The sequence below is a fragment of the Temnothorax nylanderi genome, unplaced genomic scaffold (assembly GCF_030848795.1).
Source record: "Temnothorax nylanderi isolate EJ_2023f unplaced genomic scaffold, tnyl_v1.0 TNYL_tig0194_pilon, whole genome shotgun sequence".
NCBI classification, from domain to species: domain Eukaryota; kingdom Metazoa; phylum Arthropoda; class Insecta; order Hymenoptera; family Formicidae; genus Temnothorax; species Temnothorax nylanderi.
In genome coordinates, this window is record NW_027249256.1 from 186,548 (window position 1) to 203,120 (window position 16,573).

A 16,573-nucleotide genomic window follows, 5' to 3' on the forward strand; every position below is an offset into this window, starting at 1 on the left:
TATTTGGCGTCAATTTGGTGTCAAGTCATGTACACAAGCTTTACTAGCAAAACACAAGCGTATTGCAGACACAGATCGCACCGAATTTGTCGACAAGTTTTGCGCGTATTTGGTGTCAATTTGGTTACAATTTGCTGACAAATTGTTTACTGGGTATTAGTAGAGGACTCTAGACCTGAGAACAGATTGGCAGCAAAAACCGAGCAGACTTTGTCCATACCCATACAGCACAAAATATTTTTTAAATATTTTTTAAATATTTTTTAGGTATAGATTAAAATAATTTACAAAAATATTTTTTAAATCTTTCTATGTCCGCCAGATTATGTCAGAAAAATATTTTCGAAAATATTTTTAAAAGATTGCAAATAAATATATACAATAATATTTGTAAAATTTTTCTATCAGAAATATTGCTTCGAAAAATAAAATATGTTTAACCCAATCAGCAATAATTGTTTCACGTTTGAAAGATTTTTTTAATATTTGAAAAATATACATTACACACAATATACTTTACATCTTACTTTGAAAAATATTATTTTGCATATCTATATCATTGCAGCAATTTTGGTTGAGCCTTGCGTTGTATTGCTGACAAAGATATGTCTCGCGGCTGTTATAATTTTGCTTCGCAGGAACCCTGCTTATATTAGCCCTCAACTGAAATTTACTTACGAGTTAGTCTTACCATTATGCGCCGCTTAGTGGCGTCGTTGCAAACTATCACGGAAAGATGCGCTACCATGCATCTTTCTTAATTAAGAATCTGTTCGGTTTTTGCTGCCACTCTGTTTTCAAGTCATGCGCGCAGGCTCTGCTCGATCTTTGTTGTCAATCTGCTGCCAAGTATGTGTGCAGGCTCTGCGCGGTTTCTGCTGCTAATCTGCTCACATTGCCTGTCAGCAGGCTCTGTCGCATTTCTGGCTACAGTTTGACAACATCGTCTGATAGAGCAGTTTCCGCGTGCAATTTGTTGCCTTTCTGATACCAAAAATTTAATGCAGACTCTGCTTGGAATCTGCTGCTCAGGTTTGGCTATCTGGGTTTATTGATGCAAAGGCACATGCAGATTGACAGAATGAGCTGTATTGAGGGTAAAAGTAGTTGCCGGATCTTGTAAGAGATGGCGCTGCAATCGCTGACAAGAACAGACATATCGTACAGACAAGGATAGATATCTCTCATTCTGTCAACCTGCATGTGCCTTTGCATAAAGCTGCCTTAGTAAAAATCTTTTTTTCTAGACATTCAATCTTAGTTTTATTTACACGAAATTGTTCGTAAATGTTGTCGCTACTTCCCTTGTGTATCATTTTGCATACACTGCAGTATTTTTGTTCAAGCAAATAGTGTTATCAGGGCCGCGTTCCGTAACGTGCATATGCGCGCATATGCGCGCATTTATCTATAGTATACGTAACGTTTACTATGTTCATGCGCGCATTATGCGAGAAACGGAACGCACCCTAGGTGACAGCTGTATGTGCGCAAATCTTTCTTTCTCTTCCATATGTATATGTAATTTACATGCACGCACCCATTCATTTCTCTCTCTCTCTCTCTCTCTCTCTCTCTCTCTCTCTCTCTCTCTCTCTCTCTCTCTCTCTCTCTTTCTCTCTCCATGTGCATACTCTCTGCATATCCCATACAGCACAAAATGTTTTTTAAATATTTTTAAAATATTTTTTAGGAAGATTAAAATAATTTAAAATAATTTACAAAAATATTTTTAGAATGTTTCTATGTCCGTCAGATCATGTCAGAAAAATATTTTCAAAAATATTTTTAAAAGATTGCAAATAAATATATTCAATAATATTTGTAAAATCTTTTAGAAATATTGTTTTAAAAAATAAAATATGTTCATAATAATTTTAAAAATGCTTTAAAGATGACATAAATATGAGTCATTTAAAGGTATGTATATGCCGTTATGCTTTTGTGAATTAAGAATTTTAGAAAAATAAAAAAAAAGAAAATACATTTATTATGTATATGTCGTGTGTGCATACAGCCGCGCGCGCGGTCACCCATCCGAGTCAGTACCGCACCTAACGTCGCTTGACATCGATGATCGAACGGACTAGTGGTGATCCTTTGATTCTGACGCTTCCTTGTTGCTTATACTCCTATATAACATACTTTATAGTGTTCAAAAATCGTGTAATGATAATAACCGGTAAATATTAAAAATAATAACGCAATTACAATTAATGTACAATAATTATTAATATGAAATTCGTATATTTAACATAATATAATATTAATATAATAACGTTAACAACATGCATGATAACGCCTAAAGACGTTACCTGACAAAATAAAGAATTTATTTAATGAATTGAATCAAAGTTAAAAAATAATTAGGAATTAAATTTAAAGAAACATAAATCTAAAAAAAATCTATTCTTTATGTGTGTGTGTGCATATATGTTCACGGAGTAAGTTATAGTACTATATTTTCAATTATTCTTATAATATTTCTGCAATGTTGTTCTAATATTTCAACGAAATGTTGCAATTGTCTTTACAACATTACATTGCAACTTGTAACGTTCCTGCAATGTCTTGCAAGCTTCTATGCTGTATGGGTCTGTTTTAATTAAGAAAAACTCAAAAAATGAAAATAAAATTGTCGTGTACCAAATTTGGTCTTAAAATGACGTCTAATTCATGTCCTTTTCATGACGTCATACTTTCATATCCACAATAGGACGCCAAATACACGTCATATAAAGGACATATGACGTCGTGGACGAAATATGACCTTAAATTGACGTCAATAAGACCATGTGTGCTACCTGGGATATTTACATGGGAAATATATATATATATATACAATTTCTGTAACTTTTAAAGTAAATATCTCAGAAACGGGTCGGACAATCGATCGCAAATTTAACACAGGTTTTTGGGATATATAAGTGCACAATCTCTGTAAATTTCAGCTTTATCCCTTTATTTTGACATAAGCGACATACATTCTTTAATTAAGAATATTTCATAATATTTCAAAAATATTTTTGAAAATATTTGAAAAAAGATTATAAAACCAATAAGAAATAAAAATATGTTTTAAATATTTTGAAACAAGATTATGATACAATAAATATGTAGATTCGAATTAATATTTTAAAAATACATTTCAAATATTTAAGAAAATTTTATCTGGGTGATAAAAAAAAACGTTTTTAAAAATATTTTTAAAAGATTCTTAAAATATTCTTAAAAATGTTACCACAAAAGGTTTTTAAACCATTTTAAAATATTCCTAAAACCATTTTAAAACGTTTCTCTCAATATTTTTATAGAAATATTTAGAAATATTTTTTGAAAACATTTTGTGCTGTATGGGATGCCTTTGCGTAAAGCTGCGTTAGTGAAAATCTTTTTTTCTAGGCATTTAATCTTAGTTTTATTTACACGAAATTGTTCGTAAATGTTGTCGCTACTTCCCTTGTGTATCATTTTGTACATATAAACTGCAGTATTTTTGTTTAAGCAAATATTGTCTTCAGGTTATAGTTGTATGTGCCCAAATTTTTAATTTTGTTTTGTTTCTGATATAAAATTGTGTATCGGGAAATAGATTTTTGTACGTACTTCTGTACAAAAATTTTGCAATTCTGTAAAGCCAATTCAAAGATTTCTTCTAATTAAAAATGTCGGTAATTATTGCTACTATAGGATCCCCTTTTCAAAATATCATACATATCTCGTGCCGGGATAACGTATCGGTTATACCGATACGCTAAAAATATTTTTCTTATTCTGACGTATATTCTGCAAATAATGCCTCCGAAGAGATAGATATAAAAGAAATCATGCTGGCAAAATGCCTCGCGCGCGTCCGAGGAGTCTCGTTCCAATTTACTACCTGAAAAGGCGTTTTGCATAATGAAGCCGCGACTGAAAATCGCAAAAAACAATCGGCACGAAAACGGTCCGCATCGTTGTTACGAGCGTGTTACGATAGGTAGGTAAGTATGTGTGAACACACTGTGGCGATAGTTTGTACAAACTTAGTAAACAAAATTTGTCGAAAAGGTAGTCACTGGGAAGAAAGGTTGTACTATAACGTGGCCTACACTAGCAGTAAATTCTCCTAAATAAGAAAAAACAGCGACTCAGGGCCGTCTTTATACATATATATCTAATATATCTACGATGTGTAAAGACTGCCCCGTCATGTAATCGCTGTTTTTGAGAATTTACTTTCACGCGTATGCATATAAATATATTTTAAAATAATCTAAAATTGAAAACACAGCTTTATTTTATAATTAATTTCTCATTATCATTGCAATAATCATTATTTTCATATATCAGCAGATATTTTGTGTACGTATTAATAAATATGAAAAAACACAGGTCAAAGATATAAATATTAATAAAACAATTTGTTAATTTATATTTCATAGTATTGCTATATAATATTAACAATGTTAATTATACATTAATACTGCATTATATATAAAAAGAGATTATACTTATACGTAATACGTTCAATATTTTGTGCATATATAAAATACACTCCCACGAAGACCGAAACGTTCAAAACGCAAGAAGTTATCTGGCACTTAGTGCATATTGAACACAAAGTGAAATAAAGCAGTTAGTTTTGTGATCTGCTACGTTCCTTTCTTTGTAACAAGTTGCTGTTTTCATCGCTTCAGAATAGCTCTAAAAGTATAAAAAATAAAAACACTTCACTTATAGATATTTTGATAAAATAATAGAGAAATACAGAATAGAGTCGGGTAATATGGAATACTAAACGATATCAGACTTATAAGTTTCGCAAAACAAACAGCAGTGGAATTATTAGCTGCTGAACATACTGGCAGTGTAACACAAAGTCTCGTTGTAGTTAGTGATAAGATAGTATTAGTGAGATAATATTTATCCATTGTTTATTGTAATATAAAATAATTTTAAACTTAATTGTTTTAATTGTTTCTGTATAATTAGAAAGAATTACGTTTAGTATTATATTATTAACGCTTATACTAATGTTTTATTCTATAATAAAGTATCTGTATACACAGAGAAAAAAGAGGAAAAAAAGAGAAAAAGATTAACTTGAAATGGTACATATCCATATTTTCTGACATCTCTCCTTCATATATAAGCATATATATGTTATTCCGTCTCATTCAAGCAAGTGTGATTAAAATTGACGAGTGGACTGTCGATCGCCCTCTTTCTTGATCTCACATATGGATACGCCCGAAGCATCCAAACACCGGAGCACATCAATAAACTGAGCATAACGGACTTTATTTATATACATATTAATCGGATCGACTCTCAAAATATGGATCGGAGATGTCGTTGATATTGACACATTTCAGTGACTCAATAATTGCTACTAGGGGCTGTCGTTAAAGCCACAAAGTCGACCAATGCGGATGCCAGCGTAAAATGGATGACCAGTCGCTAAAGCGCGGGAGAAAGAGGCAAGGGAGAGAGTTCTCTCTCTCTCCCTCTCTCTCTCTCTTAGTACACTGGGTAGCGTACACTTAGTATGGTAAAATCAGGATTTTTTGAAAGTGTGGTGTTAGGATTCTAGGGTATATTTGAAGAAAGAAAAACGGTAATGTTATTTAGGACAAGAAACTCTATTTATTATTTCGTTGATAAAATGTTGGGATATATAAACAAAAATACCCAGTAAACAATTTGTCAGCAAATTGTAACCAATTTGACACCAAATACGCGCAAAACTTGTCGACAAATTCGGTGCGATCTGTGTCTGCAATACGCTTGTGTTTTGCTAGCAAAGCTTGTGTACATGACTTGACACCAAATTGACGCAAAATATCGAGCAAAACAGGACAGCAAAAGTTCAACGGCAAATTTGCGCCATATTGTGAACAAGGCTTGCCAACAAAAGCTCGACAGCAAATTTGTGCCAAATTGCGAGCAAACCTTGACAAAAGAACTTGACGCCAAATTGACACCAAATACCGAGCAAAGCTTGCCAGCAATCTAACAGCAAATTGTTGACAAATTGCTATCAAAGTTTGTTGACAAAACCCGACGCCAAATTGATATCAAATATCAAACAAGATTTGAGAACAATACTTAACAGAAAATTGGCACCAAATACAGAGCAAATCTTGATGACACAGCTTGACGCCAAATTGCAGCAAGCCTTGTTACGTAGCCATGAATAAATACTAAAATATATTTTTTTAGGGAAAATTAAAAGCGTTAAATTATAAAAAGCATATAATTTTTTATTGATTTACAATAAATTATTTTATACATATGTTAAAAGAAATCTTTATATTTATAAAACATTATAAGACATTTATAAAATCTAACGGTGGCAATAAAATAATTAATTATATATTAATTACAGTAAATGTTATACAATGTGAATTTACTGACATGCAAACATTTAACTTTGTCAACAGCACATACAATATTTGTAAACACTCGAGAATCTTATATAATGCCTGGAACACATACTCCGTGCGCAGATAATGCATTGGCCGGTATAAGAAGGATTTATAGAATCTTACTGAAAACACGAGTATAATTTCTATGAAAATGCATCTAAAACAATATTCTTATAAGCCTAATACTACTAGATAGATAGATAAGTTTATTGTATATCCCCGTAGGGCTTACAAGGCGTTTTTGTAAGGAACGTACCCAAACCTCTTACACAAACTCCCCTTCGCGCCCTGGCCTTATGCGACCTTACAATTTGCCTAATTTCCCTCTCCCTCCCCCTCTTCCTTTCCCCCTCTGTTTGTCTTCCTCTGCTTCCTCCGGTTCTACGTCCGTCTGCTTCCATCCTTCCTGCCTCGGCTCCTCCTTGTTCTCGTCCGGATCCCTCAGAAGCTCCTCCGCCTTCACCTTCAGCCCTTCCGCATATTGCTCTCCTCTCCTTTATTCTACTTTCCTCTCCCTCCTCCTTCCCTTGTCTGTCTCTTCCTTCTCCCTTTCTCTCCTCCCATAATCCTTCTCCTTACTCCTCCGACTCCCCTTTTCCTTCCCTTCTTTCCCTCTCTATTTCCATCATCCATTCCTCTCCTCCCCCTTCCTCACCCAAAACCCAACCCACCGCTTCCTGCCAACTTCCTCCTCCTGAATTCCATCTTCTACATTCCTCCCACACATGCTCCCACGTTTCTTTCCTATATTCACACATCCTACATTTCTTCCTCTCTTCCCCCTCCCAGTACCTGCTCTCTCTCATCTCACTCCCTAACCTAAATCTCGCCACCCTTCTCCATCTGCTCTCTCCCCATCCCTTCTTCAGATATCCTGGGATACCCTCTCCCTTTATTACCTTGTACCACCTATTGTAATCCGATTTCTCGATCTTCTCCCATCTCTCTTTCCTTTGCGTCTCCTTGTCTACTCCAACTAGCTTGCGGTGCCAACCGTCTCCCTCTTCTCTCAACCTTTCAAGCTCCTTTAACCCCACTCCTCTTTCCTCAAAGAACCCTTCTCTCTCCCGTTCCCAGCTCGATCCTGCTCTCCCTTCCTTCTCCCTTCCCTTCAGCTCCTCCCAACATAACCTCGCCAGCTCACTTCCTTTTCCCTCCTCTAACTTCTTCTCGAATCTCCATGCGCTTATTCCCGCCCTCCCTCTTAATTTCTCCCTTTGTAGCTCCTCTCTCACTAAGTACCACGGCGTTTTTCCACCTACTCCCAAGACCCATCTAATATACCTTTCCTCCAACCTTTCCATTCCTTCCCTCTCTCTCCATCCCCATATTTCTGCTCCATACCCCATAACCGTCCACACCAGTCTATCAAACAGCCACATTCTTTTTCCCCAGTCTTTCCCAAATCTTCTCTTCCCTATCCCCCAAACCTTCCCCATCACCGCTGCCGCCTTCTTGATCCTTTCTCTTACCTGTGCCTCCTGCCCTCCGTTCCTTTGGAACACATACCCTAAATACCGAAATTCCTTTACTTCTCCTATTTCTTTTCCTTCCCATCTCCATCTTCTCTTACAGTCCCTTCCTCCTCCTTTCTTAAATCTCATTATTTTAGTTTTTTCCACATTTAACTCCAACCTCTTCCTACCTAGATATCCCTCTAACCTTTCAAGCATACTCCTCATTTGATCCTCATCCTCTGCAATTAACACTACGTCATCGGCATATGCCAACGTATATATCCTCTTACCTCCTAGCCTTATCCCTCCCCCTTTAACTCTGCCCATTTCCTCTTCCATATCTGCTAACATTATGTTGAAAAGTAACGGACTCAGCGGACACCCCTGTCTTACCCCCCTCCCCGTCCAGAACTCTTCCCCTATTTCGTTTCCCACCCTTACCCTACTTTTCGTCTCCCTCAGGATCTCCTCCGTCCTCCTCACCAGCCCCTCCCTTATTCCTCTTTCTCTCATTGCTTTTATTAATACCCCTCTATCTACCGAGTCAAACGCCGCCCTAAGATCCACAAAACATGCTATCAGTTTTCCCCCTTTCTTCTCCAACTTTCTGTTCACCAGGTAATTCAACACATAAATGTTATCTATTGTTCCCATTCCCCTTCTGAAACCAGTTTGGTTTTGCGGTACTATTCCCTTCCCCTCTAGCTCCTCTCTTAACCTCTCTGCCAAGATTGCTGTATACACCTTATACAGCGACGACATTATTGTCACCCCTCTATACTCCTCCACCCTTTTTCCTTCCCCTTTCTTTACAATTGGTGCGATTATTCCCTCCTTCCAGTTTTCCGGCCATCCTCCTCCCTTCCAGATCCTGTTAATGAATCTCCACGCCCAAATCTCCAACTCCTTCCCCCCGCGCTTCCATACCTCACTTGGTATCCCATCCCGTCCCATTGCCTTTCCATCCTTTAACTTCCTCATTACCCTCTTCATTTCTCCTAAACTTATCTCCCCCTCCTCCTCTCCCTCCTTTTCCTCCCTCACACCTTCCTTCCCCATCCTCACCCTCCCCTCCACTCCTCCTAGCAATTTCATAAAGTGCTCTTTCCATTCTCCCTTCTCTATCCCTTCCTCAATTCCCCTCCTTTTTCTTCTCTCTTTATTTACTATCTCCCAAACCTCCGACTCCCTCCTTGCCTCCTCCGCTTTCCTCTCCCACCTCAAATTCTCTTCTTCCTTCTTCCTCTTACATAACTCCTTAAACTCCTTCCTTTTTTCCTTGAATGCCCTGTCTTCTCCTCTTTCCTTTCTCCATTCCCTCAATTTCTTTCTCGCCTCTTTCTTCGCTTCTCTACACTCCTTATCCCACCATCCCACCTTCTCCTTCTTGCTCCCCTTCAACTCCTCCTCTACCCCTTTTAACGCCTCTACTATTCTTGATTCCATTACCTCCCATTCTCTATTTAATTCTTCCCCCCTTTCCTCCACTTTCCCTATTTTTTCCATGAAAACCTTTGCTCCTTCCTCGTTCCAGACCCCCCTGCTTCTTTTCTTCCACCCTCTTCCTCTGTCTCTCTCAACACTCTCTCTTCTTAACACCACTTCCAAGGGATGGTGATCCGAGTCTACTCTATCCCCCACCGTCATGCTCACGACCCTCTCTCTCACTTCTCCTTCTCCTATTACGTAGTCAATTACCGTTGCTCCTCTTCCTCCTGTGAATGTGAATTCTCCCTCCTCGTCTCCTCTCATGCTCCCATTGAATATTTCCCACCCTTTCTCCTCTATGCTCCTCACCAAAAGTCTCCCCTCTCTGTCCGTCTTCTTATCCTTCGATTTTCTTCCCCCCACCATCTCCCCTCCCCTTCCCCGCTCTTCTTCTTCCACACCTCCTCCTTCTCCTCCAGTCCTCGCATTAAAATCTCCCCCAATTATCGTATACCTTCCTTCCTCTTTCCTATCCATTATTTGTCCTAACTCCTGCATAATCCCTTCCATTTCCTCCTTTTTCGCATACACCCCTACAATTTTCCAACTCTCCCCACCTATCCTTACCTTTCCAACTATCAGTCCCTCCCTACTTATTTCGATTTCAGTTCCCTTCTCCTTTAAACCTTTTCTCATCCCCATTAACATCCCTCCCATTCGCTCTCCCTTTTTTATTCTTCCTCTTCGCCCATTGCACTCCCCAATCGTACCCTTTTGGCAGCCTACCCCTTACTCTTTCCCAACCCTTTTCTCCTATCCATGTCTCCATCAAAACTATCACATCTTCCTTCTTCAGCCCCTCCCAGAATTCCTTATCTTTATTTTCCAAACCCGCTATATTCCAGAACACTACCCTCCAGTCCGTCCTTCTCCCCCCTTCCTCGTCCCATCTGACCTCTGTCTCTTTATCTTTCGCCACATTGTATACTCTCCTTCCCTCCTCTCTCTCTCCCCTCTCTTCCTCCTCCCTCTCCTCCTCTCCCACTCCTTTCTCCACATCCTCTTTCTTCTCCTTCCCTTTTTCTACTTCTCTCCCCTCTGCCCTATCCGCTCCCTCTCCCTCTTCTATTCCCCCTGCTTTTGTCCTTCCTCTCTCTTGCCTTCTTCCTCTTTCCCTTGTCCTGCCTCCCAACACCTCCCTCTGCTATCTCTGAGTACGTCTCTTACCTCATCCCACATCCACCATTCCCCCTCTATCCATACCTTTCCCTGCCCTATCCGCACTCTTTTTCCCTCTCCTCTCGCCTTCCAAGCAATTTGATTTACCCTCCATTTTATCCTCCTTTCTTCCCATGTCAAATCTTCCTCTATCCAAATACCTCCATCTCTCAATTTCCACTTATTTCTTATTATTCTTGCCTTCTCCTCCTCACTTCCTACTCTTACCACTGCCATACCTCCCTTCTCTCTCCTTCCAGCATCTATTTTTCTAATTTCCTCTATCTTAGCCTCCACTCCTATCTTTTTCATCACCTCCTCTATTCCCCCCTTTATTCCTCCCTCCTCCTCTTTTACTCCTTTAATCACAATGTTTCTCTTCCTTTCTCCCCTCTCCTTCATTTCACACCTCCTTTCCAGCCTTTCTACCCTTTCCTTCCAATCGGACTCCTCCCTCCCCTCCGCCCTTCTCAGTCCTGCGCTTCCTTCTGCACCTTTTCCTCCTTCTTGCCCACCCTCCTTATACTCCATTCTCATCCCTTCCAGTTTTCTTTCCAAATCATCAATTCTCTTCTTAAGTTCCTCTCTCTCCGCGCTCCACTTCTCCTCTCGCACTCTTAACTCGTTCCTTATCTTCTCTACTTCCCTTCCTTGCTCCTTAAAACCCTCCCTTAACTCTTTTCTCATGCTCCTAAAACCCTCTCTCAATTCATTAATTATCCCCCTCAACTCTTTCTCACCTACCTCCGTTTCCGCTTTAGGCGACCTTGCCGTCATATTGCTTCTCTTGAAAGCCGTATCCTTATCTTCCCCCTCACTCTTATCTAAATCCTCTCTCTTCCTTTTCCAAAACTCTTCTAAGGTTCCCGTGCTCCCCGTGCTCCCCGTACTCCCCCTTCTGACTCTATCCTTTTCTTTTACTTTATCTATCGCTTTCTTTATCTCCGTTCCGCTTTCTCTCTCTTCGCTCATCTCTACCTCCTCAATGTCTCACTTCTCCCTCTACCCGTGCTATACTTTATGTTCTGCCACGCACAACCGCACGTACCTCCGTTCGTCTGCCGAGTCTCCCCTCTATATCGCCTCTTGTTCTCGCCCTACCCAGCGCTCCGCACGCGTCTCGGGCTCACCTATCGCGTCGCCCCTCTACACCGACTATCGTTCGTGCCGTACGCTTTGTCTGAGCCCTGTCACCTTTCCTCCTATACTCCCTTTTTCCACTCCTCCACCACTCTCCCCTCTCTCCTCCACGCTCACTCACCTTTACTCCTCCCTTCTCGCACACTCTCGCCTTCCTCAGCCTCCTCCAACTCTCCCTTCTATTCACTTTATTCTCACACACTCTCACACCTGTCACCTCGATCGTTCCGGAAACGGAAGTCCCGCCTAATACTACTAACTTTCCTTTTTTTAATCATACAATAATAACTACCGTGCATATTTAAACAACTAGTTCATACTTGAAACACGATTTATTATTTGCAAGAATGCAAAATTGAAATAAACAAATGTTCACAATGTGCATAGTTCGTCGATTACGATGGAATAATGCAGTACTGTTGTCAGAAAGAAATAACAAAAGAATAATATACATCATTTAGGTGCAAGCAACCGAAGTGAATTTTGTAGTGTTTGATGTAATAGAAATTAATATACAGCAGAAAAAAACTGTTCAAACAAAACTTTTAAACCGTTCAAACAAAACTTTTAAACTATTCAAACAAAACTTTAAACTTTTACAGATAAAAAAATACACGATATTTCATCAACAGTTCCAAGATTATTTTGAGAAATATTTTAATCAAAGAAAGAATATGTAAAATTTTTAATATTGCAAGAATATAATAGTTATAAAACTAAAGCATTTCCCTTGTATTTTAAATTGTTTTAAATTGTTTCTATTTCAAACTAATATTACAATTTTGCCTTAATCAGATTCAAACGGCAAGTAGAATGAAACATTTTATTACATAATATTACATATTCTTTATACTCTTATAACTCTTCTTTAAGACTATAAGAGTATAACTCTTTATACTCTTATAACTCTTCTTTATAACTCTTATTTTCACGAAACATTTCGAATATTTTTTATTTCATCACTATTCTCGCAGTTTTCAGAATTATCATCGTTGTCATCTGAATGAGCCTCGTTATTGTTGCCGGTGTGTCTGTTAATGTTAAATATATCTCTATAATTATCGTTATTTTCGAAATCAAAGTGTTCAGAGTACTCAAAATGATCAGAATTATTAGAAAATTCAGAATGATGAGAAAGTTCAGAATGATGAAAAAGTTAAGAATAATGAGAAAGTTCAGATTCTTTTTGATTATGAAGAAAATCTGGTATTACGGAACTTTGGCTTTTAACGGAAGCATGTGCTTGCTGAATATGCGACTGATCGAATTCAATTAAAGAATCTGTTGAATTGAGTTCTTCTACAACTTCAACATTCACTTTCTGCCTTTTAACTTTCTTAGAAAGCTTATGAAACGGTGTTTTTTGGCATGTTCTAAAATAAACTGCAAATAAATTTAAATGTTATGTTTACATAAAATACATAGATTTCAAAATATATACTATCTTTACTCTTTAAAAACATTTATTTTTTCAGATTTTCTACTGCACAATCACTATAACAAATGGAATGTTAATGGAAAAAAATATAACTAAATTAATTAAACTAACAGTACAAAATAAACTTATAGGATGGAAGGCTGGCTGATTTTCTCGAGTTATAAAAAGGTCATCAATTTAAATTTAAAAACAAAATCTCGTTTAATTAAACAAATTTTAAATACAATTAACGTTTTACGTTTCGACTTTATATACTTAGTCTTCTTCAGAAACCTGATACATAAGAGATAATACATAAAAAATAATTAAAAAATAAAAAGAAATAAAATTGCTACAGATAAAAAGGATAGAGAACAAAGCCGCATACTTTGGACTGACTTGCCAGAAATGTAGCTAAGATCTACACTATGACATAGTATAGACCTTAGCCACAATTAATGTATATACGAGTTGTCAAAAATAGAATGAAATAAGTCAAGTAATAAAATTGTTACTATTATCTATACTGTTGTTATTATTATCAAACGATATTATTTATTATTTGACAGTGTAAAATTGTAATGCATATATTAAAATTACATTAGGGCTAGAATATAAACCAGACCCACAAGAATGAGAGCAATTCCAAGATCTCAAGACGAGAATTAACCAGATCTTACAGGGCGGAATTAAGGAGTCTGGATTACTGATTGAAATCAAAGTAAGAAAAGAAAAGAAAAAAAAGAAAAGAAAAGAGAGGGGGCCTCTGCTTTTGTCTACGAGATCAATTCTAGGGCTAGAATATAAACCAGAGCCACAAGAATGAGAGCAATTCCAGATCTTAAGACGAGAATTAACCTTGCAGAGCCCCTTGTACTACCACGATCAATGTCGATCTTCCAATATGGCGTCCCAAATGAGAATATCGGAAGGGCCCTGCTCGCTGGACCGGACTCCTCGCCTCAATCCTCCCTCACAAGCTCTCCTTTTCCTGGCGGTGAGCTCTCCTTGGGAAGTCGAATCTCGCTCGGTTGGTCTCCAGAATACGTGCCGCTTAGCTCAATCAGTTACGAAAGAAGGAAAACGTACTCGTCTCGTCCGAAGAAACGCAGCAAGAGCGGCCATGACACTGAACAAGAGCGAGGAAGGAGGTGGGGGCGCGTTGAAAGTGGCGACTCACGTGTCGCGCCATCTGAATGAAACGCCCTAAACATCGCTTGGTATTTGGCGTCAATTTGTTCTTAAGTTTTGTTACCAAAATTTGCTCAATATTTGGCATCAATTTGGCGTTAGGTTTAGTCAACAAACTTTAACAGCAATTTGGTGCCAATTTGTTATCAGGTAGTTGCTAAGCTTTGCTCGGTATTTGGCGTCAATTTGTTCTCAAGCTTTGTCACCAAAATTTGCTCAATATTTGGCATTAATTTGGTGTTAGGTTTTGTCAACTAATTTTAGCGGCAATTTGATGCCAATTTGTTATCAGGTACTACTAAGCTTTGCTCGATATTTGGTATCAATTTGGCGTCAATTGTGTACGCATGTTTTGATACGTATTTGCTAGCAGTTTGTCGACAACATTTGATAAAACAAATTTTGATGCAAATTTGTACCATTTCTGAAACCAAAATTTGTAGCAAGTATTTGGCATTATTTGTTCGAACAGATTTGGCTATCTGGGAAGTATAGAACATTATTATTATAAAAGTGATAACTATAAATCATGTACTATTTATTATACATATATAAATGTTACAATTATAGTCCTTACTTTAATCCATTTATCGACAGTTTTTGTAGTCCCGTTTCCACAACTATTGAGACTATCGGAAAGTTGCTCCCACAGCATTCTACTTCTTTTCTTTGCGTCTGTACCTTGCACTCGATTCTGTGCAAGATCTGGGTGTTCCTCCATAAATTGCAACAACAAAAGTCGCTGCTCAGATGTAGTCTTTTTGCGTTTCTATTTAAAAAAAAGATAACATTTAAATATATATAGGATATAAATATACGTAATTATATAATATATATAATATATATAATATATATAATATATATAATGTATATAATGTATATAATATATACCAGAGAGAAACCTGAGAGCGGCCATCCCGCTTCGGGGGGACGCCTGTCCTAATCTGCCCTCTGAGAAAGTGGACGTCAACTACGGCGTTACGCTCGGTAACGATCAGAGAGAACTCGGGTAACGATACATGGGTTCGTATCCGTGCTATGGTTCGTGTCCGAACTACTCAGATGGAGGGGATATGCTGGTCGTGCAAGCCCCTCCTCTGTCCGTGTACGCTCGGCACTTGGCAAGCTTCGCGCGGGGAGAGAAGGGCAGACATATGATCTGCTGTCTCCTTCTCTCTTGAGCTGTGACGTTGCCTGCGCGGCGTTGCCGCTTAGCACGCGCCGGCTATACCATGAGGCCACGCATTTCGCCTCTCGTGTCTCGCCGAGTGCTGAGTCTCGAGTTGGCAAATCGACGATGCGCTATGTTACATTTATGTTTAATTTACGAGTTTTAATTGTTATATTTCTAAATATTGCAATTATATTTACAAAAAAATTGCAAATAAATAAATAAATTTTATTAAACATAAAATCGCGTATGATTATGTACTTCCGTAGTTTCCGTACCGTTAAAATTAAACATAAAATTAATTAATTAAATAAATATTTATAAACATAAAAACTAAAATTCGTAAATGTAATGTATAGAAATTCCCGTTCTGGCCAATATGCTTTTTTATCTAGAAAAAAAGTTATATTAAAAACATTAACTTTGGCATAATATTTAAATTTAATATTTAAATGCATACCCTTAGGAAAATTTACTTAAAAAAACTTAAAATAAACTAGAAAGTTTACCAAAGAAATTACTATTGATAAACTATTGATAAACTATTGATAAACTAGAAGTGATTTTGAACCAAACTTTAAGTATTTCTATAATATACTTTAAAGGTTACTTTAAGTTAACTCATGCAATTACTATTAATCACCCCAAAAAAAATATTCTGTCATTTAGTGGCTCCCGCTTAATTTTAGAGGATTTTCTTCTGAAATACGGTCTCAAGAAGATATTTTAAAATCTAGAGGAATATCCTCTAACCATGAGACACTAGACTTAAGATTACAGTCCTCTTAATACTAGAGGACACGGATTTCCGATATTCACCCGGAATAAAAAAAAATTATTTATTTCGAAATTTTATTATTATTTTATAACTAAATTTGTTTTTTAAGATGCAGTCTATGATTATAAATATTTTCTCGTATTTGAAAAACACACTTACCTTGGTGGGATTCGAACTCGGGACCTCTGGATCGTGAGCCAACTGCCTTACGTGGTAGACTACTTCTTAATTTGATGTAAGTGTTATATATAGTCTACATATGTCATAACCAGCACAAATATATAATTTTCCAAAAATCATCTTAAGAAACAAATTCAGTTTAAAAAGAGTAATAAAATTTTGAATTGGATATATGATATAATA

General features: G+C 37.4%; 2 protein-coding genes across 3 annotated transcripts in view; one reads left to right on the forward strand and one right to left on the reverse strand.

Moving 5' to 3' along the window:
• LOC139778772 (putative ATP-dependent RNA helicase rha-2) overlaps positions 1-16,573 on the forward strand; it is a 75,759-nt gene that overhangs the window by 37,512 nt on the left and 21,674 nt on the right. The window lies entirely within an intron of this gene.
• LOC139778757 (uncharacterized) lies at positions 6,225-9,701 on the reverse strand. Its single transcript, XM_071716841.1, has one exon. It carries the CDS (start codon positions 9,617-9,619, stop codon positions 6,986-6,988), a length of 2,634 nt encoding a protein of 877 aa, XP_071572942.1. The 5' UTR covers positions 9,620-9,701; the 3' UTR covers positions 6,225-6,985.

Bases quoted from the DNA above. Each gene is read 5' to 3' on its own strand.
- LOC139778757 (XM_071716841.1), bottom strand. From the start codon at position 9,619: ATGAGAGGAGACGAGGAGGGAGAATTCACATTCACAGGAGGAAGAGGA.